This window comes from Cyclopterus lumpus, chromosome 10 (assembly GCF_009769545.1).
Source record: "Cyclopterus lumpus isolate fCycLum1 chromosome 10, fCycLum1.pri, whole genome shotgun sequence".
In the NCBI taxonomy this organism is placed as follows: Eukaryota; Metazoa; Chordata; class Actinopteri; order Perciformes; family Cyclopteridae; genus Cyclopterus; species Cyclopterus lumpus.
The window spans coordinates 15,784,977-15,810,583 of NC_046975.1; the positions used below are offsets into that span (position 1 = coordinate 15,784,977).

General features: G+C 41.8%; 2 protein-coding genes across 8 annotated transcripts in view; one reads left to right on the top strand and one right to left on the bottom strand.

The window, feature by feature from the left end:
• Positions 1-3,048: 3,048 nt before the first annotated feature.
• On the top strand, positions 3,049-12,688 carry tex11 (testis expressed 11). Its single transcript, XM_034543264.1, has 29 exons — positions 3,049-3,559; positions 4,283-4,395; positions 4,714-4,798; positions 4,946-5,025; positions 5,109-5,189; positions 5,271-5,390; positions 5,607-5,687; positions 5,781-5,866; positions 5,947-6,004; positions 6,102-6,197; positions 6,307-6,388; positions 6,758-6,833; positions 6,981-7,132; positions 7,281-7,366; positions 7,595-7,732; positions 7,895-7,997; positions 8,114-8,238; positions 8,614-8,699; positions 9,238-9,291; positions 9,388-9,428; positions 9,515-9,592; positions 9,733-9,803; positions 10,304-10,417; positions 10,635-10,707; positions 10,816-10,965; positions 11,067-11,175; positions 11,273-11,393; positions 12,011-12,178; positions 12,386-12,688. The coding sequence occupies exons 1-29, from the start codon at positions 3,532-3,534 to the stop codon at positions 12,455-12,457; spliced, it is 2,727 nt and encodes a 908-aa protein (XP_034399155.1). The 5' UTR covers positions 3,049-3,531; the 3' UTR covers positions 12,458-12,688.
• A 1,671-nt stretch (positions 12,689-14,359) lies between these two features.
• The window catches only part of dlg3 (discs, large homolog 3 (Drosophila)), a 74,204-nt gene continuing 62,956 nt past the window's right edge, over positions 14,360-25,607 (bottom strand). For 4 of the 7 annotated variants that reach the window (XM_034542926.1, XM_034542928.1, XM_034542923.1 and 1 more), the window contains 11 exons: positions 22,406-22,520; positions 20,288-20,464; positions 20,119-20,194; positions 19,423-19,522; positions 17,952-17,993; positions 17,713-17,763; positions 17,518-17,619; positions 17,258-17,430; positions 16,883-16,992; positions 16,710-16,801; positions 14,360-15,961 (listed from right to left, as the gene is read on the bottom strand). In XM_034542926.1, the coding sequence (XP_034398817.1) occupies positions 15,855-15,961; positions 16,710-16,801; positions 16,883-16,992; positions 17,258-17,430; positions 17,518-17,619; positions 17,713-17,763; positions 17,952-17,993; positions 19,423-19,522; positions 20,119-20,194; positions 20,288-20,464; positions 22,406-22,520 (1,145 nt within the window). In that variant the 3' untranslated portion in view covers positions 14,360-15,854. Of the gene's footprint in view, positions 15,962-16,709; positions 16,802-16,882; positions 16,996-17,257; positions 17,431-17,517; positions 17,620-17,712; positions 17,764-17,951; positions 17,994-19,422; positions 19,523-20,118; positions 20,195-20,287; positions 20,465-22,405; positions 22,521-25,607 lie in introns of all 7 variants that reach the window. The other 3 variants (XM_034542925.1, XM_034542922.1, XM_034542924.1) reach the window with 1 other exon arrangement.

Below are 25,607 nucleotides of genomic sequence, written 5' to 3' on the forward strand. Positions count from 1 at the left end.
AGTAAAATGAATTAAATTCAGTGGTTTGAGAAAAATACAAGTTGAGTGAGTGGTCTGACTAGTCAGGTGGAGACTACAACAAAACTGATTAATCTGCTCACTTCTTTTCATGTGCGCCTTGGACAATTTCTCCTCCCTTTCGCCTCTGTGCAACACTTACGCGTGAGGCACGTTTTATGGAGACACGGAGGAAGGACGCAACGTCACTGTTTTGGGGGGGACAGACTCCTTCCTTCAGGCTACTGAAGAGGGGATAAGCTCATAATAAATAATGATTATGGTAACCGTGCAACACATTGTGTTAGATCAACGTGATGTGCAACTCCTCCAAATGGTACAGGGGTGTTACACCATTAAACATGAACATATGCAAAAGAATATCACAGTAATTGTATTTATTTTCAGTTGAAAACTCCACTCGAAAGGCAACTATAATGACCCTAAAATGGGTTTATCACAGCATTGTTTCAATCGTGATTAATGTCACCTCACTGATCTGTGGTCAGGATATGTTTCTAAATGACTGTTTGTAGTTAAAGTAGATCATTAAACTTTTTTCATCTGACCTTTGTGTGTAAAGCTGCCATTGATAAAAAAACAACAACAACTGAGATTAAAGGTAAAAGCAGTAATCTTGTTTTACGGGGAAATAGAGTAAAATGCTAACAATCATTGCAATATCAGATCGAATTTATCTGTTCAAGTGTTTATAATAAATATTTGCCGGATTTATTTTTAACTAACAGAAACAGGATACACTGCTTTTTATATCAATGTAAATAATCCTCTTTTGTCCAGCAGTACCCTGCAGTGTGTGGATGTGCTGCAGACTGTTTTCTTTTATCACCACAACAATCGCTCTGCTGCTGCAGGTCACAGTAGCAGGCACGTAAATAAGAACATCCTGCCCTCACCTTTCCGCCCACAGACTGAAGAGACACCATTTTGGGGACTGGATCTTGAGTGCGGGGATTAGGCACAGCACAAGTGGTGAAATGCGATGACCGCCACTCTTCATTCCTGGAGCAGGAAAATAGTGAAAAAAAATGTATAACATCTCGGTCATTGGAGTCCTTTTTTGCATTCTGAGATTCAGAGACCAAGTCAAGAATTCAAATATTTGCTTTTACACAAAATAACTCGAGGATATCAAAAAGAACGTCTGTATTTGGTGGAACGAGCACAGTCAAAAAGCTCTCTTCCGTGCGGTTTAATACAATAAAGGTGACAATAGGACTTTTAATTTGTTCACTTTTTTGACAGTGGACACTCTAACAATATAACACTATAACAATCTGTTGGTGAAAAAACCTTAAAGTTACCCTTCTCACTTTGTAGACTTGGGAATTAGCTTAATGTGCTCAAGAAAATGTTGAAAGATATAGGCTCTCAGGACTGAATGGTGACATATTAATAAAGATGATACGCTATAGGCTTACACCTTAGGAGAAAAATAAAGTAAGTCACTAAATGCAAAGATAAGAGGTGAGGTTTGCAAGAAACTGCCTTGTCTGCTCCAAAAATCTTCTTAGTGTGTCTTCACATTTCAGTCTTCAGTAAAGGAGACATTCCTACTTGGCCAAGAGGACAGCAGATACGTCTGCTGATGAACAATTGGTGGAAGCTGCTAGCTGATAGGGGTGCGTTTGAAGTGTATTATTTTAGAATCTGGTGTTCAAAACACACTATGGGGGACTAACTGGTAATTTACAAACAGCATGCGCTCTTCCTTTTGCCCCAACAGCAAAGTGTTCTTCAGTGAATGAACCAGTAGAAATAACTTTGGAAACAATGTCCTAGTCTCCAGACCTCACTCATACTGCAGCCTTGGAAGCAGGGCATATCATTTTACGGAGTAAATGTTGGTGGAAAAAATAAGATTGATAGGCCACAATATTAACCAAACAAATTCTTTCATGAAAGCAATATTATGGATTGTTGATTTTTAAGTTAGGGTCCCGGAGAGAGATCTGCACTAAAACAATCCAGAAACCAATCATGCATATTTATCATTGCAAGTAAATGGCGCACAGATCTGAGGCTATCTGAACTAAATAAAAGATTCTATAGTGTACACTCGTATTTTAAGCTCAACATCCCCATTGTTGGATTATAGATAACACATGATATCAACGATTTGGACAAATGTTATATGAAATAAAAATACATTAATTCAAAAGGGAATCAAATAAAAAAAAAGACTTTGAAAGTGTACTATAGCTGAATTAGCTGTCAAGTTTAAGGTACCGCTGAATATCTTGTTTTAGATATTAGTTCTGGTGTTCAACAGAGCTCTCTTAACAGAGTACATGTGCATGTCGGCTGTGAATACTCTATAGTTTTAAAGGTGGAAAGGTCTCAGTCATGTTGGCCAAACTATCTGGTTACTTTTGTTAAATGGGCCTGTTATGGCAGAATAAAAACAGGGTATTGGATTCCTAAAGTAGTGGAGTGCATGTGGTACACGTTGCAAATCTAGACCTGCAAGACAGTGAAATGCATTCAAGTCCACATCAGCTTTGTGTGGTTCTGCATTTAATATGTGAGACTAGCTCCACTTTTTAGAGAAGAAACTTTAGTATATCTTGAAGAGGGTAAAATATATCATTGTTGATATGACGGGATCATGTTTTTTCAACTTGTTCTAACAAAAGACAAAGAAAATGTATTGATACAGCTTATGTTGGCAATGTTGCGTTGACAGTTTACGGCTAGGCAACCTTTCCAGCAGGTACTGACACTAATTTAGTGCACCCACAATTAAAGTTAATTGCTTCAGCTGTGTTTACAAAGACAAACTGTCCTATGAAATTGCTATTGTCGGTGTAATTTAAGAATTATGTCTGTCAAATGTGAGTGACTATATCGTCAGTATGTCATAAACTGGGTGATTTCCACATGTCGACCCGGGGAAACATACATTGGACATTTGACCAAGGGAAAAAGGCATTGCTGAGAACATGAAACCCTTTGAAAGGTCTCCTTAATGTATCATACTAAGATATTGAGCTGGGGAACATATAACGTTAGCTAGCTCGGACCCTAGGAGACACACTCCCCATCATCCCCAGCGAAGGGACTCATTGCAGAATAATAATAAATAACAACGGCAACTGAGAAACTTTGATCATGCATTAATGCAGAATAATATCCATTTCTAAGATGATCAGAACCAGTGAAACCACTTCCAGCAGGTGGAACATAACTTGCTCGAATGATTGGCATCTCGACATTAAGCTAGTGCCATCTGGGTATGTCAATGTCTCTAAACTGGAAAGCCAACTAAGCTAAAGGTAAAATAATCATGGAAAGTGTGAGCTATATATTCTGGACAATATTAACCAGTCGCAGAGTAAAAATAGGATATGAGTGCACAGAAAGTCATGGAGAATTCACGCTAAAACTTAATTTTGTTAAACTCACCTTCTGGCTCTTCCTGGACAAACGTCGCGGCATTTGTGTGAGCTGTCAATCAAACGAACGGGGCCAACATCCGCCCCAGCAGAGACACCTGCTCTACTCCACCAAAACATGGAGCGGTTTGCTTCCACAGTGAAATGTGAGTAACTATCCCTTTCACTCTTCCGGTCGAACTAACGTTACTAACTTAAGCGTTATTTGTAGATAAAGTAGTTTTATGGACGAGACCTCCAGTTTATCCGGGCAGTGGGCCAGTAACCGTTGTCTAGGTTACCATAGAGTTCAACCGCTAGCTAGGTTAGCTGGTTTATGTTTAAGCTAATGTTTCCTCTGCATTGGCTTATTATGCCCTGCGGATTTGAATAGAGTATATGGTACATGAATATGGCTAACTAACACGCCTCCTTTGATACAATCAACTTTAACTGTCCTAAATTACCTAACGCTAATTATTAAAAATAATGCTTTATTGTGACTCATTCAAATCACCTAGCAAACTGTTAGCTAGTTAGGTTAACCTAGTAGCTAGTTAAAATAGTCACTGGGAGAATACCGGAATCATTGAGAATTGTAATACACAATTGTTGAAATTAAAGTTACGGCTTCTGAACTTTTGTTACGGCTTCTGAATTTTTGAAGAGTTAATTTTTCTTTATTTCACATTCTCATATACTGGATTGGAAACTTGTGATGCACTTGTATTTAAGACTGAATAACTAGAATACATAATCAACGGTCCGCATTTAAAAAAGTTACAACAAAATTTCAGAATTGTGTTTCAAATTGCCAAAAGACACACATTAGAAGTACAATTAGCCATTGCCTGTCAACATGTCTTTATTTTTCTTTTATTCCTACACAGGTCTCACAGATGATCTGCTGCACAAACAGCCTGCAGATTATGATGAGGTGATAGAGAAACTCTTCTCTGAGGTCTCTGGTCTGGAGGATTTCCCCAAAATACCAGATCCACAGGTAGACACATGTTTGTGAGAGTTAAATAAAAATCAAAGCAACAATAAACAATCAGCAACGTCACAAATGTCACTCCTGCAAAGCAGGACCTTCCATAATGTAATACCAACAAGCCTTTTTGTAGTTGGTAACAAAAATGTATTTTGTGTAAGTCATCAGTCTGATTCGACTTTAATTTAAATGACCTCTGTAACTAAGTTGTAAAGTTTAGTCAAAGTTTCTTTTTTTCTAATATAGCATTATGTCACCTTTATATGGCTATAACTTGGCAGAATATGTAAGTTTCATGCATATTTAATTGTCCTAATCCTATTACAGCTTGAGGAGTGTGCCATCCAGCTGTGGAACTGGGCAGTTACTAAGAATGTGGGCAGCACTATAAATACAAATCAGAAAGCAAAAGGTACACTTCTAAATGCAGTATTTATTTATCATGACAGTTGAAATGACCAGACGTATCATCTGAAATGTTGGCACAATGTGACGATTACAAGCAGGGTTAGTCTGGGTTGTACCTGGCCACAGTCAAACTTTCTCACCATCTTCACAGTGCGTCATGTCGCATGCAGTCTGCTGTGCTGCTGTGTGCCTGAGAATCCAACAGAGGGCATCATCCGTAAGCAGATCCTGGTATGCAATACTGTAGACGCCCTCTGTGAGTGCTCAACATTTCAGGGGGACAAAGTCTGTTTGTCAGTGTGTAATCTTTACAGATGGCCAGCAAGACAGGGAGAACCTGGCTGGACTGCAAGAATCCCCAGTTGGCAGATAACTTCTTAAGATTTGCTGTCAAGGTGAAAAAGTTTAAGTTTAACACTCAAATTGAGCGTAGTTTAAAGCATCTTTACAAATTATACAACATTCAATATCTCTAGAGCCTGGAAACCCTCTATGGCCAACTAACATCCAGAAGTGATGGAGCAGCTGACAACGCTTCATCCAAGGGGGATGTAGAGAAGGATCTGCTTCGAATTCTCTCATGCCAGGCAGAATCGGTGAGCTGTGGCGTATGTGATGTTCAACACCTTCAACGTGAATATTTGTTCTTGTGATATTTGGCAGCTGAGGAAGTGTTATTCTGACAGACTTGCAGTGTGAAGTGTGAGACAGTTAAAATGCAAACTGAGAAACAATGAGGGGGAAATCTCATTCTGAGCTAATGAATGTTGTTTCCTGACATTTAACAGTAAGTTCAAGTCTCTTCTTTACAGGCCATAAGTCAAGGGAATAACCATGAGGCTGTGGTCTATATGCAGCGCTGTAAAGACATGCTGCTGCGGCTTCCAAAAGATGTAACAGAAAACCTCTGTTATCATTATAACAACATATTTACAGTACATATTGCTATTGAAAGTGGGGATGTTGACTATTTTCTCTCAATGCAGACGGCGTACCTCTCCCTTATGTGCTACAACTTTGGAATAGACACTTACAATCTGGGAAAGTTTGAGGACAGTGTATTTTGGCTGAGGTAAATATAATGTTTAATTTCTACAGAAAGGTGTGAGAAACGTTCCAGTGGGAAAGTAATTTGTTCTTCTTCTCTCTCAGCCAAAGCTATGAAATTGGGAAAATGAATGTGAAATACGCCCCTGGATCTGAAGTCCAGGTAATATAGTGCAATTCAAAGTTCAGTACAGACAATGAGTACAAAGTAAAACAGTTATTTCTTTTTTTAAATCTGTCTATAATTGCCCTCACACTAGGCCAAGATTTTGAGGCTCCTCGGAACTGTTTATTTGGAGTGGGACTGTCAGAGATTTCAGGAGAAGGCTCTTAATGCTGTCAGCTTAGCCAACAAAGTAGGATATGAGAAATCATTTAAAAAATGTATTTCACATATGCATTCTGAAGCCTGCACTTACCAAAATAAAGATGCTCTGCACACAATTGTACTATGCAATTTGACAGGAATGTATGAGCGCCTCTGGGTTGTACTTAAAGATCAGAATACTCCTGAGATGTGGGGCCTCAGACGACCATATCAGAGCAGGTTAGTTATTACTCAAACGTCATTGATTTATTTATACAGAACTTCATTAACCAAGCAGCAGCAGTGGGGCGTCAGTATCTGAGAGGTTAGAGAAGTCGATTCAAGAATGAAATGTTGCTAGTTTGATTCTCTTGAGGCGACTGGAAAGAAAAGTGGATTTGTAAAAACTCAATATGGCTATTGATGAGTTTAAATACTCCAGAAATAGTTTAAGTATCTACAATGATGTAACTACTCCCTGGGATTTACAAGACATGTCAGGTGTACCGGTAGAGCTGGTTGTACTTGGTATGTTCCTGTGTGTATATGGATGACTTGCACAGCGTTAAATGCAAAATTGAAAGCAGGTCATGGAAATATGTTTTTCAGGACTTAATGACATGCTGGAATCGAAGGTTTCTCTTGAACTGTGTCTGAGCACAGTGAAACTACTTGTGTCTGACAGGTATAAACTTTAGCATATGTACAAGTACTCTCACTTGTCTCTTTCAAAACACACACATACCCTTGCATAAACACGTGCACATGTACATATTTTCTTTTAAGGAATGCCCAGCTATTTAACTCTGAATGTCTGTTTTGATTTCTCTAGAGAAACACTGGTATTTGAGTATTTGAAGCGTATGTGTCAGCACTTTGAGGCGTCCCCAGAACTGGGAACTGCTCTTGTCTTGCACATTGAGCTACTGCTGCAGAGAGGCAAGGAGCTGTTGGCCAAACAGAAGATAGAGGATATCATCACCGGTACTTCAGTTTTGCATTCCAGTTGTAGTAAAACTCTGATTTGAATTTTGTTCAAAAGATGGTTAACATGGTTAATTTTATAATAATGCAGGAAATACACTGTATATGTGCCTCTGTATTAGTATTACTATTGTGTTCACCTACACAGGCCACTATACAGGAAAACAGCTGTCTCCACAGGCTCTCACAAGTCTACATGTCATGCTGTGGGATAAAGCGTCCATACACTTTGAGGTATGCTAAACATAGCCATTTTATTCCTTAATTCACAATATATTTTTATAGTGTACATACCCATGTATAGTTATCAGCATGTGGGCTTAGTGATCAGTACTGTTGTGTCATAGCAACACACCCACACACTGCCCACTGTTCCTAACAAGTTAGCACAGGTTCAATGCAATGGTTTAATTTCCACACAGGGATAAACAAAGGATAACAACGCACCATCTTTCTTCCCAGGCCAGAAACTACTCTGAGGCTCTTCAGTGGTATAACTACTCCCTGAGTTTCTTCAAGGCAGGTCAAATGGAGCCCAACTCAGCCAAACTGCAGAGGAACAGAGCTTCCTGTTTCCTGCAACTGAAGCAACTGGAAAAGGTAAGCAAACTTGAGCCACCGAAACAGTAAGTCAGGGAAGTAAACGCGTTGTACAATAGGTGGTGTATTTCACCAGCCAGTATGGCAAATGCTCCTGCTGCATTTTTACAGTTTATATATGCGATGTGTGTTTGCATGTATTTGAAAACTTGTGCTTTTCAGGCCAAAGAGGCAATTAAGGAAGCAGAGAGATGTGATCCGGACAGTATTTTCACTCAGTTTAGTGTTTACAAGATTGCAGTGCAGGAGAAGAATGTGGAGAAAGGTATCTACAAAACACAAGTCTATACATACATGTAGAGAAAGCTGTTACGGTAGTAGTGTTGCAATTTCCTTACAGACACATTTTCATCATATTCTCTGTGGTTGATTTTGTACCAGCTGCAGAGGCAGTGAATGCGATGGGACTTCTGTCCAGGAGTCCTGTTACCAGTGAGGACAGGCTGCTGGTATCGGAGAATGCTGCGTCCAACCTCCTCAGTCTGGCTGCTCAGATTGCTCTGGAGGTAGGATCGCGTCCTTTGTCACTGCACTGATTTGGGGAGAAAAGCATGATATCAGATGTTTGGGCATGTTGCGTCTTTTCCAGGAAAAGCTCCTCTTCGTTGGGTGTAAAAACAATCAGCTATCAGAGATAGAGCATTGCTGTCTTTCACCTCCCCAGGCATATTCAATTTAATTTAGAAAAAGAAACCTGATCAGTGCATGTTCCCTTCCCCAAGCTACAATCAGCAAACACACTGGACAGCAACCAGCCATTAGCAATTAGTAAGGAGAAAGTCGAAAAAATTAATCCTATTTTTAGTCTGCTGCATGATTGTGATGAATATGACTGGTGGGTGGTGGAATAAATGAGGAGGATGTTTGTTCCCCTGTGACAGAATGAACAGCAGGAAACTGCCATGAAGGCGCTGGAGAGCTTGTGTGAACACTCAGAAGATGAAGCTCAGGTTCTGACGGCCCTCAGGTCTGTGGGAACATACAAATGAAGAGTTAAATACTAAACATCAATTATTTGTCTGCATGAAAAAACGATAATCTGTCCTGATAAAATATCTCTCACATGAAAGCTAGAAAGGAGAAGGAAGCCAGACTCACACACATAAGTCCCAGTACTTCACAAAGCACTATAGAGATGTATTTCATCAAGGCGGCTTTTTCAGTTATAGGTTACCTTCTCTTTTTATTGCTGATTTTTGTTTTACATGCTGCAGTAGTTTGCTTACATATCTATATTTTGTTTATTTTAAAGCATTCAGCGTCCATGTGTTGAGACTGTGAACAAAACATGATGGTAGATTTTCACACATAAAGTGACAACATTTAGTGAAGATGGCTTATGTGCTGCTGAGAGATTGTAGTGAGTCTGTTCGTGTTCCATACACCTCTATGATCCACTGACCTATATTCCTTTGCTTCTCCACTGAAAGTGTGTCTCTGTATAATACAGTTAGTAGGTGAAAGAAAGGAGGTCAACACCAGTTTCTCCATTCATCTTCTTATAGGTGTTTGGTTCGACTTGTGCTCTCCACAATAGAAAGATCAAGGGATGAGATGAGGTGAGGGGGAAGTGTGATTATATAATAGTATTGATGCCGCTTTCAACACATCAAAAGCAGAGATTTACATCCACTACCTTACATTACTCCATGTAGGAATGGCAATCTGGAGGTGCTGCTGCCATATCTCAAAATGGGTGAGTACATATGCAGCAGGGGTTGAACTGCATTTTTGAGAAGAAATGTTTCAACTACAGCATCTGCTGTCATGTTTTGTTTGCAGCTCTGCAGAAAGTTTCACACCAATCTCGCATGACTGTTGAGCAACGCACAGACGAAGCTAACTGGTTCAGGAAGATTGGTACTAAGTCACTTCAATCTGACATGGTATGCTATCGCATAAAAATCTTGCAGCACCTTCATTTTTTCTGTGTGTGTCTGTGTGTGTGTGTGTGCGTGTGTGTGTGCGTGTGTGTGTGCGTGTGTGTATCCTTGGTACAGCGTGGAACTCGGCTCTGCAGTGCGAGAGCAGCCCTGACAGAATGAGGGATTTCTTTGTGCTCTCTTACCAGGCAAGTGCCCTTAGCTTTGTCAGGTGAATGAATCAATATCTAAAGTACAAGGGTGTAGATCAATAACACCTAAACAGGGATTTAGCATTGCTTTGGAAAGATAAACAAATTAGTTTAAGATAAAGAATCAGAGTGAACCACAATGACCCCTCTGACATTGTGACTACATTCATTAGAATAATGGAGTTGCAAGTGGATTTATAATCTTTATTTCTCCGTGAGATGCTGATTGAGTACACATGCATTCATATATCTGAGAACACCCATTCTGTCTACAGTTATAAGCTTCTGCTTTTGGATATTGAGTGGATGTCCCAGAGAAACTGGGAGGAAGTACTTTGTCAACATAAGCAGTTGTTGAATGAGGAGAGAATGTTTTTTCAAATTCCTTCGTACCACAAGTTTTCCAGATTGTAATGTGCTCACAAACCACCGTCTTTCTCTTGTTCTGAACCAGACGGCAATCAAAATTAACACATGACATCTGCATGAACCCGTAGCTCTCCCAGCTGTGCCCTTCTGATCGCACACTGCTCATGGGCCAGAAGACGTGTCTGCTAATGGCGGCTGCTGCCTCTCTGGAGCTCTGCAGGAAGTCTCTTCACTCTGCCCAGGTGTGCCACCCACTCCCTCTGCCCATCTCCTACATTTAGCACGCTCTCGATCCACATGGATGGAAATTTACCAGTGGAGAAGAGAGGTGACTAACCACATTAATGGTGCTGGCCTACGCGTTTCATTTTGAATCCCTCTGCCTTTGAAGAGGAAGTGAACACTAGATGGCGATAAGGAATCCAGAATGCTTGTTATGTGTTTCTGTTTGGTTCACAGACTGAGCAGCTCACTCAGGCTCTGGAGTACATTCAGATCTGTTGGGAGGTCTGGAAAACCTTGAAAGCATCAGGTACCTTAAGCATCTTTTCTACCTGAATTACAGCCTTGTTTATAATATTTATTTGCATGTCTAATAAAATTGGAGCTAAAGAAATGGATTCTCACCACATGCTCATAGGAAGCTCCCCAATGGACCCCACGGACACGCTGCTGCTGCTCTATGAATTTGAGGCTCGAGCTAAGCTGAATGACCCCAAGCTTGAGACAGTGCTGGAGTCCGTCTTGGAGCTTGAAAATGTTGAAACCAAGGTGCTGGAGACAATCGCAGGTAAAGACACAGACAAACCAAAGGCCGTATTGTTCATCTGATCTCTGCTGACACATGACGAGCAGTATGTTGTCATCCTTTCTTTCTTCTTCTATATGTAGCCTTAGCCATGGAGCCTCCAGCCCACTTCCCTCTGCTTTGCAAGAAGGCCTTGAGGGTTGCTCTCTCTCTGCACAAGAAACAACCACAGGCTGACCCGGCTTGCTGCAGGCAAACCCGCCACGACTCGACATGAAAATACCCGCAACGTGTTTACTGGGATGAAAGGGTTTCCAATGGTGTGCCTGATTTTGTGTCTCTTTCGTAGCAAGTGTGTTCACAGCCTGATCAAGCTGTCCCTCCCAAGCGGTGTTTCAGAGGTGGAGGCCCATGTGCTCGAGGAGGTATGGGACTACTACGAGGAGGCGCTGTCCATCATTGCAGCCGCAGTGAGTCAGCGCCAATCAATCATGGCCATCCCTTGGCACCCACAGGACTGCTCCCTGCTGTATAATTAACCCCCTCTCTTCCACTCCGTGCCTGCATGCTGTTATAGAAGCCTTTTTCTTTTATCAATGGGCTTTCAGCCGCACTTCAATTAGCAGATGCTTCCATTCACCAACCCCTTCCTGCCAATTTGAATGTTAATGTGCTGTACAAGTCATCGTACTGCCGGTGAGCTGCAGCTCTGAAAGAGGCATCAAATTATTGAGACATTGCACTGCTTCAGATGCAGTGCATATTTCCCCTTTCATTTTGAGTTATTACTCAAAAGCTGTGGAATTCTTTGGATCAAAGTGAAAGCCCGGGAATAAAGTGGTGTGAAAAGAACGCGTGAAACTTTAGAAATGATAAGACCTTCTAGTTTGTTTACAGTCTGTTTGAGACTTCAAAGCATTAGAAACGGTTAACATACAGTAGAACAGGATTGGATGAAAGTTACTCACAGGTTTCACCCAATAAAAAATAAAAAAAGATTTCCTTCCGTACACTTGGTGCAAGCCAGTCACCCAGGTGGCGTCCGTTTAATGGCCTTTTTTGAACATCTTCCTGCTCTTCTCTGTAGCCGGACGACTTCCCAGAGATGGAGACCCTGTGGCTGCTGACTCGGGCTTGGAACACAGGGATATTGCTGTACAGCCTGGTTCAGTACCCCGAGGCCGAGAAGTGGTGTGGCCTCGCCATGGGCTTCATCCGCCACCTGGGATCACTGCAGGAGAGCTACGAGACACAGGTAGGGGGGGAGGGAGGGAATGAAGCAGACTGGGGCGGTTGTAGCAGTGGAACATGATAGAGAATGAATTATTGTGCTGGTTAGGTAAACCTGACAGAGGCCACAGAAACACACGTCTTGTGCTAATTCAAGTATATAAACATCATTGTAGGCCCTTCAGAGACAATAACTTTATAGGCTGTACTGGTTTTTCTTGTGTCCCCACAGATGTCTGGTCTCTACAGTGAAATCCTGGACAGGTTGGACAAAGCCAAAAAGAACCTTGTCATGGAGGAATAGCTGAACTGGGACCAGTTCTCAGCTCGGTGTTAACTGTTCTCACTTAAATTGATTCAGATCCAAGTTTGTTGCAGTTAAATGTTATTGATGTTGTGGTCAAATGTTCAGATCAGATAAAGTGATGCTTTGAATCTGTGTAATTGTGGGATGTCCTGCGAGTGGTTTAAGAAACATATCATTTTCTATCCAGGTCAATAAAGGCTAAGATGCCAAAGATTAATCTCTGAAAGAAAATCTGTCTAATTCAATTATTTTAAAGCTACAAAGTTGTTTTAAGCGCAATGACAAGCAGATCAAAATCATAACTGAGTCACATATTTTATTTTCAAACAAATAAACTCTTGTCAAGTCCCAAAATAAAACCCAAACAAAAGTTGCAGGACTGTGTTCCCTCATGACTAGGACAAGGAAGACCATGAGGCCGAGTGTCCTGATAGGCTGTACCACCTGCAGTGACAGGAAGGAAACTACTGTACAATCAAAGGGTTCATGTTTGCAAGCACTTACTGCACAGATGTGCTATAACATAAACATCACCCAAAAGTACAAACAAGAAACCTGACCCCCCCCCCACCCAAAAAATAAAAGCATATGTCATTTCTCTCATCAGAACAAAGACCCTCGTCAATTATACACACACAGAGGCATTCAGGTTCCATCTCGTTATATACCACAACCTCAATGGAAAGAGTAAAATGAAATCAAGTTCTTTGGGCTTTGATATGGCTGACTGAGGTATGAATACCACACACATTGTTAACAGTCAGCTGTATTTCAACTAAACACCAGAGGACCAATTCTAAACTTCTAATGATGTATTGATCAATGCTCCTGGTTTCTGTGATAGTGTAGGTTTCTGCCTGCATCTCTTTAATTATTTATTTTACAATATATTTTTTATAATCTATACACCCAGACACGTTCCACAAGAAATCACATGTAGACAGGCCCTACTTGAGGGAATTTAATTCCCAACTGACTAGGTAAGTTTTCCAATAGGCATTTGAAGAGAAATACCAACAATACAGCACATTTGTATGGAAATTATATCTCAAGAGTAGCTCAAACTTTACTTACCTGACATTTGTGGTCTATAAAACATGTTTGTCGCAGTTTGATTCACACATGCATGGAGCACAGGTGAGGGCGATCTGCTGGGGGCGTATTTACATTTTACAGCTACCACACCCTTTGAAACAGTCTGCAAGCAGTTTATTAATGGCTCTGTTCCCTTCGGTTATTCCCTGAACTCTGGTTTTGACACAGGTAATGACAGCTGGTTTAGCAGTGGTGCCTGGCAGGTGGGCACACCTGTTCAGAAAATGCCTGCAGGTACAGGTGCTCTGTGGGTGGGCGAGAGCAGGGGACCCAGAGGTCTAGGTTACCGCTTCCTGTTGGGTCTGGCTCTCTGAGAAGGACAACAAAAAGAAAAGAAAAAAATCCTTTGCACTCGTCAAAAAGCTGAGGAGGAAAGCGAGAACGTTCACAGGATCAGGGGCCACAGTATTCCTTCTTCAGACGTGCTCTCTCACATGCACACATTAACATACAGGGCCAAGATCTGCATGGGAGGGTGGGGCAGCTCGTTTCAATCCCGCCGATGCCATACAGCCAACTCAAAGGTTACCGTACCGCCGTGCTTGAACAAGCCCCCGCCTCGCGAAAAAGAGAAGACACATAATACAGCCTGATTACGCTGTTGGGTTTAACTACGCGACTGCACCATCAGTACTTGTTCGTTCACATTTGACGGCTGTGAGCTCCGTCGTGGCCTTTCAGTCGCAGGGGAAATGGTATCTGTACGTTCAAAGATTCCTGAGCTGGCGTAGCTCAGCCCAGACACACTAAGAGCTCAACACAGTGGTTCATCAACAACAGATTCATTAAGAATTCATACGTGTATAGATGCACAAAGCATGTAGGTTTTTTTTTAATCAAACCCAACTTTAGTGATATTTTTGGTAGGGGGACAGGGGGACAATCCAAAACAGGTTAAATTTACTCTTTAATTGTTAGGACATCCAATACAATTATTGTCTTGTTCTACCCGTTTTAAGGCCACCATCATGGCGGCAGATAGGACAGTACCATGTGACCATTCAATCAGAAGAGAATCCTCTAGGAAGGCAGAGAGTGTAATCGGGTGGTCTGCTGCTCAACAGGAGTTAGGAGGCTCTGGCTGTTCAAATTGTAATCCAATGGCCAATTTTGTATTATTAAATAGGAAGGTTGAAATACAGGGGAGAAAAAAGGCGCCCACAGAGGTGAGACTTTATTTAATCTATTGCAGAGGTGAGACTTTGTTTGAACTATTGCACTCAAGTCAGGCCTCCTGGCAGTCGGAGGACACAAAAAGGTAAGAAAAGAAGATAATATTTCCTCTCTTTTCGTTGTAAATTGTGTGCAGCCTGCCTCACAGACAACAGGTAGTCACAAAACAGAATTTGTATTTGATGTAAGGCAGTTTGGTGTTTTGCAGAGAGCCCAGTTACACTTCTCTACCTCCATCCTTTACACAGAGCAGCTAAAAACCACAAGCAAATAATCCCACAAAGAAAGAAGAACAACAAAAAAAAAAAATCTAACAGCCCTCCAAATTGACAATTCTAGTGAAGTGTAAAATGTGTAGGTTTTAATATGTAGTAAAATCTCAGTGGGATTTTATCATTGATCTTGTGATTTCATAATATAAATGTAGAGATTCACAACGCGGTTCTTCCTCTTGATCTGCCTCCCGAGATGTCTTTATCAGCTGCAGCACAGACAACTGGCAGACGACCAAACAGCAAGCTGGTTTGTGATAAATAGATCACCAGTTTGTAGGCTCCAATAATTTCCTCAGTCTTTATAAACACGAGAGACGACTCCTTGAACAATACCATCAGCAGGGCTCGATTTTATCCAGTCTTTTTAGAAAAAGAAAAAACAAACCTTAATTGGTCTTCACTTCTCATCTTGCACGTCTTTTTAAATGTGATTTGATGAACATTTACAAAGTGTTCCAACTTGGTATGATTTGTCTCGGTTTCCCTGCAACTTCTTTTTGAATATCCGACTCCTCTTTCCAGATTTCTGTAACATTCTGATCTTCAGTCAGTCCCAGTTCACAAAAGGATTTATTCCTTTTCCCTTTTGTTTTCATTTGACAAATTCCTTTGGAATGGCATTTCCAGTCTTGAATGGATTTGTTGAGAAACTCATGCAGGGGTGTGCACAGTCACAGTAATGGTGATAAGACTTCTTTTTCATTTAGAGAGTAACATAATGATGACACTAAAACTTGATATGAAACATATCTGCAAAAAGGAAGTGAGGACGGGGGCTATTTGGGCTTGGGTGGGGTCTCTGGGAGGCAGGAGGGGAGATCTGCACCGATGCAGAGGGGACGGCAGGGAGCTCAAAGCTTCTCTGAGGAGGGGATCCAGATGTAGGGACCAGATTGCTCCTCGATGATTAGCTTGATTTTGTTGTAGATCTCCTCTAGTGAGTCACCCTGTACAATAGCTGGAGGCACAAACACAAGGGCAGATATATGTTGAAACAATAGGTTGACTTATCAATAAGTCAATAGATCATTCATCTGCTACAACTATGATAATCAATTCATGAAATTAAAATATGAGGATTTGCCAATTTATGTTGATAAAGAGTTGATGAAACGGTATTTTTATTATTTTATTTTACATTCAAAGCTTGTGTTGAGGTCATTTGTATGACGCGATTCCTCAGATGGTGTCTTTTTAAAAAAAATTAAATCAACTTTCTTGAAGGACTATAACTGGGTGTGCCTCTCTTTATGTGTGGCAGGCTAGAGAGCAAACATTTTGTTAAACGTAAACAAATATTGATCAAAGAACATTTCGTTACATTAACACGTGAATTATGGATGATTATATCCATCTTCAGCAGTAGTATGATACTATTCACTACCGAGCCTGTTTGTAACCAGTACCGACCACGTAATCTTCACGCCACTGGTTTAAGTAAATCATTGGTATACAAATAAAACAAAAGATCCATCAGAGTTGAAAAGATTAGTCGATTAATTAGGGTATTTGATTGACAGTCAATTAGTCTTTTGTTTTTAAATATCTAGTTTCAGCTTCTTTGTTGTCTTGTGTGACCAGACACTGAATATCTTTGGGTTGTTCCTCAAATCTCTTTTATTAACACCAAGTAATCATGACTATTATTGACAGATTAAATTAGCTACTGATATTAATCAGTGACCCAAAGCAGAAGTGAGACCAACCTGTGAAATACTCTCCAAAGTCTTGCTCCAGCTTAACTGCCTTGTCAAAGACTTTATTGGCCTGCTCGTACGTCTGCCTCTTGTTCATTTCCCTGAAAAGACAAGTAGCTGTGATTAGTATCGCAGACACACCAACTCCAACGTTAACCAGTGGAATAAAAGCTCAAACTTACATTAGGCCTTCAATGGATTTTGGTTTAATAAAGATGGCAATCGGATAAAGTTGTGCTTGCTGCAGTCGTTTAATGGCATTCCCCGACACATCCAGAATGCAGTGCTTCCCCTGCTAAAAGGGTGGAGAAACATTTTGTTACAAAATATGAGACACTTTTAGATTTTTGTGCACAAGTAAGCCGCATATTTATGATGGATTGATTTTGGTTCTTGTAATGCTTCAACATGCCGATGGCAAACAAAACATTTGGTTCACCATTAATTCCAAATGTCTACCTTCAGATTTAGCAGGAAACCCAACGTGCCTCTAGTTACATCTTAAACCCAATCGGGTAACCGCATCGTACAGAGAGGACCACGAGCCTGGTGCTTACCCTCTCAGCCACAGTTCTGACAGACAAGATGCTCGTCCCATAGAGGTTCTCATTGAACTGGCCAGCCTCAATGAACTTATTATCCTGAATGTCCTTCTCCATTTGCTCTCGCGAGCCCACAAAGTGATAGTCCTGGCCGTCCATCTCGGTCTCTCGCCTCGGACGAGTCGTATCTGCAGAAGGGAATAAAAATAAAAATCCAATTTCATCACTGCTGCTTTGTTCAGTTGGACTGTCTGGATCTGTTGCTGTAAACTTACGGGGTACACAGGAGCCAAACTTGTGGGGAAACTCGGAGATGAGGTCATCGTTTACTCTGTCCTTCATTGGGCCCAGTATGATCACAGGCCTTGTGTAGTGGACTGCATTGGAGATGAAGGTGGGGTGAGGATGCATGTTGAAACTTAGAATGTATAGTTTAACTGTTTTCTACTGTGCAGAAGTGAATCACTCACTTTCCTGTCGAATGACTGGCTCATAGGAAAGAATAGTGTCCTCCTGTCCCTCTGTAATAACAAAACACAATCAGAAACTTTACATCTCATTTAAAGAAATACACAAACATGGCTGATAAAACACCACGAGATTAATTAACAGATGTAATTTCACAGGTAGATTTAAGAACATCTACCATGTTATTAATTCATCTATGCGCGCAGTGCAAAACAAACCATGAGACATTAAGGTGACTCACTCGAACTGCTTTCACTGTCACTTGTGTTGGATGTCAGGCATTCTGCAAAAGCACAAGAACGAGTTACAGATCATTAAAAAACCGGCCTCAACAGCCTTAGAAAAAAGACCCACGTCTCTCAACATCTAGGCCATTAAAAAAAGAAGATAAAGAAAGTAGAAGTATTGTATGGGTCGGCAGCCATGCTCTTGCAATATTAGGGAAGTGGTTTTAGGGGCAAGCAATAGGAAATTAAGTGTTTCCTGTGACAATGTCCCAAATGACCCGAAATCCCTGGCCAATGTTTCCTATTGCTAGATCTGTGCCTGTGGCAGCGGATCTTATATCAGGGCAAAGACAAAGAAAACAGGCGTTGCGCCGTCCACAGAAGGGAGGCAGGAGTTTCCAACCAGGCATGGCAACACACTGCTCTGGTGACGGATATATATTCCAGCTCTGTGTGACCTTATATGACAAAACTGATAAACATTTAGCGTAAAGACCTCATGAGACGTTCGGAATAAGAAACGCTCACTCAGCCTCCCTTGGAAATGCATATTTTATATGTACTGTGAATCTGAGGAGGCGTGTGTGTGTGTGTGTGTGTTGTGTGTGCGTGTTGTGTGTGTAAGCAGGCACATAGGTATGTGTGTGTGTGTGTGTGTGTGTGTCACTCTAAACTAAAACTAAATGTGTGTGGTTTAGCATTCCCAACTGGGTCTGCAGTGACAAAGCATTTTTCTCTGAGCTCAGGGGACACTTGCTTGACGCAGCACAACCACACACTTACTCAAACTCTTTGATCCATAAAAGTCATCGCTTAACCCTGGGAAGTCCTAGGTGTCCCGACAGGTGAGAGCAGAAACCAAGAGAAGAGAGCAGACAGGAAGAAGAAGAGGTTAGTGAGAGTTGGGGCAGAGAGGGAGAGGAGTGCTGCGTAGTGCTCGCCAGGCCCACTGACACATGGCGTTGTGCTGTGCTCATTAAGCCTGAGCCCCACTTTGTTCATAGTAAGCCACGGTCTTTCAATTACACAAGCCCAATCCCATTAAAATGGGATTTTGACCTGTTAAGTGTGAAAGCTTCAGTCCAGTTAATGAGATTCTTGTTGTGGGTCAGTGGCTGACTGGAGAATTGATCAGGGCTCATACAAGGAGTAGCATCACTGCGTTAGAAGGCCTGCGTGTTAATGCAGCCACGCCCCCACGCGCGCACACACACACACACACACACACAGCTGGCAGCACACACTCCTCTAAAGCCCATAGACAGATGCACAGACACACCGGAGAGGACCCCACATCTCCAGCCTGATGCCGGCTCAGCATGTGGAGCATCTCTCTGGGACAGTGAGAAAGTGATGAGAGTGGTGCCGTCACACAAACCATCCCTGGAGGTGAGCGGAAAGATGAAAGTTGAAGGACAGAACTGAAGCATGAAGGGGAAAGGACGAAAAACACCACCCCCCCTCGATCACACAGCTGGTACTCACGTTCAGATTCCCCCAACTCCTGCACAATATTCTCCTTGCTCTTGTAAAACGGGAACTTGCGCGAGAGGTTGAAGCTTTTTTTGCGCTTTACTTTGACTGGCTGCTTGTCGATGTGTGGGTGAGAAGGGGGAGGGGGGGCAACGAGAGGGTGAAAACAAAAACAGAATGGGTTTCAATGAGGGTACTCAACACCCATGCAAAAAAACAAATGAAATGTAAACAAACAATTCACATCGAATAATGAAAATGAGAAGCAGGTAATGGGTGAAAATGAATGGCACATCAATGTGACGGAAACAGGCTTCTGTTTACCAAATTAAACATGTACGATTTTCATTAAACTGAATCTGCTTGTATTATAGATGATACAGACAACATTACAGCTGATTTATACGTCTGTAAATTACATCTGACTGATCAGCCTCTGACAAAACGTGCAGACATTTTCTAAGTGCACATTTCTTAATATCCCTGAGTGCCTGAGCTGTGGAGGTTACAGGGACCTCTCCTCTCCACGGCAATTCTGTGTAATCCATACAGTAATACGAGCGCTTTTTGTGCCCGCTTCAGTGAGCAGGTGCTGGTCTCTTTCCCACACTCAGGGGGAAGTAGGCCATCTCCCTGGGAGCCCAGCAGCAGCTCTGAAGACAGCCTCTCTGGCACCAGGGCAGGGAGCAGCTGGCCCTCTACACTTACCCTGTTGGACTCAATCATGCCTGTCCTGGCGTGGAACTTGACTGTTTTTAACCTGGCTCGCTCTTTCTTCTCCACTCTGGGGCAGAAAAAAAAGGGGAAATACAGTTAGAATGGGCATGAATGGTAGTAGTCGCATTAGCTTTGTCTGGTATTAGCAGAGCGAGTGTACCTTTTCTTGCTCGGAATGACCCCAATCTGCTCGCTCTCTCCATGTGGTGTGACCAGTCTCGCCTGCCACCACTCGTCATCAGAAGCATTTATGACATGGAGGATATCCCCATAAGAGAAGCTCAGGCCTTGGCTGGGCAGGCAGCTGTCCCTCGTTCGATCATAGTCAAACAAAGCTCTGCAAAAAAAACAAAGGCTGAGCTTACACTCCTTCCTTTCATCTTGAATTCGCGTGAAGAGCTTCCAGATTCACTAAGATCAATTTACTCCACACTTGGCACAAAATGGCAGCTTTGAATTTCCTGCATCACTTTATTAGTTGTGACTAATTATTTCACATTGCTTGCATTTGGGCTGTGGCTCGAGTTATCAACAATAATGTTACAATAAAAACACATGATGGAGGGTTAGAGCAATGTCACACTGCAACACGTATACTTAAAGCATGCCATTCATGAATTTCTACTGTTGCCAAATACTTTCCAGCACAGACATTCAGTGTTTGTCTGCCTGGGTGCGTCACTATCTTGTCAAACAAGTAAACCCAGTCATTTCTAAAAGGTATTTTAGTTCATTTGACCCACAAGCTTACAGTACATCTACACTAGGATCTATATACACAATGTTCCAGTATCAAGGTTAAAGATTTTGCACAACTTTCGAACAACTGAAATATTCATGATGCAATCTAGTGGAAGCTCATCTGCGGCTGCCCTGCACAATGAATGGCCCCACAAATGATTACAATAAACAATATCGTTGACATTTTTATTTATGCCACCGATATGATGAAAATATAATAGCATGATAACGCAAGTACATCCTTTCAACGAGCAATTGACATTTAGTTATTATGGATTATTCAGACAATGGAATTGGGATGTTAAATTTTTTTTAAACAGTCAAAAAAATAATTATATAAAAATGCTGATCAAAATGCACTCTAACAAACAAAAAATGCTGCATGTTTGCGCATTGCCAAAGTCTTATAACAGCAGGGGGAAACCCCTTCTGTTTATGCAAACATCATGTTGGCGACATTCTTAAGTAAACAAACACGCATGTGAACACAATGAGCAATATCGAGGGCAGCAAAAATGGTGGAGTCGATAACCTAACAAGTGAAAGTTACCTCAGATTCCGAACCTTAATTAACCATGATATATAAACGTGACACACTGACAGAGAGTGTAAGCACATGTGACACTGTTTTCTTTTGTTTTTTGAGAACACCGTAAGAGAGGTTTAATGCCTTCGCATTCCTGAAGCTGGGCTGGGAGGACATGGCGGCTCCTGCATCAGCCGGCTAGCTAGACAGCTTTTCCAACATAACTGTGGGCTTAGTCACCCGCACCGGAGCAGGCTAGGCTCTACATGCCTTAAAGGAGCCTGTCTATAAGAGAGGCATGAGTCAGATGGTTAACACTCCTCGCTCTATCACGGGGCTCCAATGAGATAACGCCTAAATACTTTTGATATATCTGTGTAAGGTCCATTGCTGTTGAACTTAGCCTAAATCAATCTAGTAATGTAGCTCTTAGGCTTAGGTTAAGTGAAGCGCATCAGAGCTTCAGCAGAAATATGGTCAAGTACTTGGACTGTGGAGTTACATCACACAGTCCTTTCACCTTGACCCTTGTAAGCCCTTTGTGACTCGCTGCTTTTATGTGAGCAGAGCAATGTCTCCTGTTTTAATTCCTAAATGAGCCTCCATCCGGATTGGCAACCGGCCCAAAGTGTCATAACACAGGTCACTTCGACAAGCCCCACTGTCAATCTGCATTACGCAAAGTAGAGTCAATGTCATTTGTGGCATCAAAACAACAACAGGGGATGCCCGTCTATCAACTTCATGATGGTAATGAATTGTATCAACCAAATTGCCGAAATTATATGCGACCCTACAAAAAGCTCAGTGTGAAAAATCATGTTTTTCGTCATGCTGCTGAACTGACAGGGGAGCTGTTATTTTGACTCCAGATCTTACGATATGATGTCGAGAGTGCAAGCATCACCGTGTGTGTGTGTGTGTGTGTGTGTGTGTGTGTGTGTGTGTGTGTGTGTGTGTGTGTGTGTGTGTGTGTGTGTGTGTGTGTGTGTGTGTGCGCTGCAGCTTTACCTGACATAGAGGGAGCGTTTCTCACTGGTGCGCAGGGAGCCTGATCCTGAGCTCATGCTGCTGTTCATCATCTGCTCCCTCAGGTCGTGGATCTTGGACTCAAAGCGACTATACTCTGCATTGGAGGGAACAAACAAAACACACCGTGTCAAAAAGGAGTTGAAACACCCAAGGTGATGGTGGTATTGAAAATAATCTATTAAAGAGGCCAAAAGAGTTTTGGGGCCCTGCTCTCTTGTTTCAATGGAAAGCTGTTTGAGATCCCGGTGTCTCAGTTGGCGCAGCAGCGAGCTGGAGTGAATAGAGGAAAGGTTCAGCGAATTCTTAGGCTGATTAATGACCCCAGGAACAGATGGTTTATCACAGATCTGCCTTACACATCCAGTAATGTCTCATGTCAAGTAATTAATTACACAAATTAATTAAATTCAACATGGGCTCTTTAGTGTTCAAAAAAAAAAAAGAGAGAAAAGGAAGGCCTCCAACATTTTCAAATGCATGACCATTTGTCATAGGTGTGTAAAGCCAGTTGCAGCTCTGGAGCACAGGGATGATGTATGAATCCACCTGGACCTCCTCATTAAGAAAGCTCTCATTAGCCTGCTGTGTGCGGCGGGCTGTGCCCAGGCTGCTGGAACAAGGTAGGCTACTGCACCACACGGCACACAGTTAGATAAATAGACTGGCAGATGCAGCTAGAAAAACAAGTAGACTAGGAAGCTCATGTGATCACACAAAGGACGTGTTGGGCCCACATAAAAGCAGCAGTGTGAGCAACCAACATTGTCATATATATATATATATATATATATATATATATATATATATATATATACACACACAGCTCTATAACATAAACACTTATTCATTCTAAATCATGTTTTAAGATTAAAACATGATTATATATATATATATATATATTAAAACATGATTTAGAATGAATAAGTGTTTATGTTATAGAGCTGTGCCCAAGACGTTAGCTGCATTTGCAAAACTAGAGTCACATCTTTCTAATGACACAACATATAATATAATAAAAAGATCCAGTGCGAGAGAATATCGTCCACATTTATTTCACATATCTCTTTTACTGCCGTGCCTTCAGGGGTCGATTCCTACCTTACGGCTTAATCATCCATAGCTGGCAACACTTCCTGTAACGTGAACAACCAGAGATCAAAGTCCATATTCTGTCGAACAAGCCTACAAGTAGCCTTGGAAAACAAACGCCCATGCCTACAATGCTGGTTTAGCAAAAGACAGTCCAATCTCGCTGAAAGATTCAGAACAGGTGGAACAACAATCTCCAGGTCGCTGCACTCCAACAACCTGCCGAAACCTAAAGGATTCAAAGTAAACACACATCCTGCCCCGGGCCTAGCGCCAGCTCTCCACCCTGGTCTCTGCTCAAAGGGTTAACAATACAACAGGGTGACGCTGCAAAGGTGAGGTAACCAGACACCGCCTGATTGCCTGTAACCACGAGCAACTCCTAGCACAAACGGAAACAGATATTCAGACAAGTCCACTTGACTTTCAGGCACAGAAGGCATGAGAGAATGGCAGCTTGGGAGAGGAGGGTTTTAGGGACAATATAAAGAGTAGCTAAGTAGAGGACGCTGTCTTAATGCCTGGATTCACAACAACACCGACCTGAAGGGCTGGCTGAGAGCTGTACCGGTGACGTTGGACTATAAGTAGCGCAGGTGGAAGAGCTAACCACTTTGCTTGTTTCCTAATGTCCACATGATTCATCTCAGACATTCAAGAGAAGCAGGAGGAGTGCCAAACTACAACCGGTGTTAACCCTCTGTTGGGAGATAGGGTGGGAATCATAAGCTAAACCATTAATTGCTACCGCACCTTGTTGTTAATGACAGCATCAGCATACATGCATTTCTGCAACACAATCATGTATGTGCAGTACAGCACACTGTCTGTGTAACAGAGGAGGGAAACACACTAATCAATCGCTGATTTATCTGCAGCACTGACTTTCTTTATAATGAAGTGCTTTCAGTGTCCAGTCATTTCCAACCGTAAGGAAGAGTAAAAGAAGTTAACACTTGTTACAGAGAAAAGTAAGGACACTCCCAGTACTTAAACAGTGAGCACTGTGATAATGGATAATCACAAAAGAGCCAAAGGAGATCAAAACATTATACTGAAACCTAAAGGTCTGTATTGGTCGTTTGTCTCGTCTCAAATATCAAGCACACAGAGTAAGAGTAATGGAAATGAAGCTTGAATTGTGCCTGAACTGATACAAATCTAAGTCACAACAGTAACAGCAGAATGTAAACCTCAAATCACTCTCAAGTACTATAAGAGTCACTTTCCTCATCTCTTTCTCCATGTATACATCTCAGTCTTATAAATAAAGGTTAAAAAAAAGTGTCATAAAAATGACCATCAATCCAGATTGTTGCTCCTACTCTGCCTGCCATTATTTAACAAACAGCTGAACAAAACTGAGAAATATGCCAAATTATCTGATGACACTTACAGCAAGTGTTACTGATTGTTATACACACACACGATAATATCTACCTGGTCAGGAATCAGCCATATTTGCAATTTGTATAAATACATTCTTGATTAATCTGAGTCTTTATATGGATCAACCAAACATCACTACTCATAAGCAAAACGCTGACATACAGGGGAACAGGAGTCCACAATGGTTAACGTTACAACTTTGTCTCTTAAAGCACTAAATACATAAGAGCTAGCCTTTATTTTTAGGAGTGACCCACAGGAAGAAAAGACAGCTAATAGAAACTGGGTCTATTCTGTATCATTCACTCCCACTGCGTGTCCTCATTAGTCGTACAGCCTTTTTATTTTGGGGGGGGCGGTCGCTTCTCTTTTGATCCAGTTATGCAACACAGCAGGCATGTACTTGTAATGTGAGAGTGTGTTATGTTCTCAGGGATAGTCGAGCCAGTGCAGACACACACCCCCTCCCCAATAATATACTGCAGGAGGAACATGTAGACCCTGGCTTAACTATTTCTATAATGCAGACTTGTGTGAGTTTGCTGAGGGGCCATTGAGTTTAACATTTCCTCCACGGTTCTCCTCCCATTTCCTACATGCAAAGATTTTTGTGTAATTACGCTACTTGACAGTGAGGCAAGGCAGTGTGTGGATATACACTCCTCACTTCCATTCCATCCAGCTGAATGAGAGTTAAAGACTT

Bases quoted from the DNA above. Each gene is read 5' to 3' on its own strand.
- tex11 (XM_034543264.1), top strand. From the start codon at position 3,532: ATGGAGCGGTTTGCTTCCACAGTGAAAT. The intron at 5,391-5,606 runs GTGAGCTGTGGC...TCTTCTTTACAG, and splicing joins TCTCATGCCAGGCAGAATCG to GCCATAAGTCAAGGGAATAA. The intron at 9,593-9,732 runs GTACTAAGTCAC...TCCTTGGTACAG, and splicing joins TAACTGGTTCAGGAAGATTG to CGTGGAACTCGGCTCTGCAG.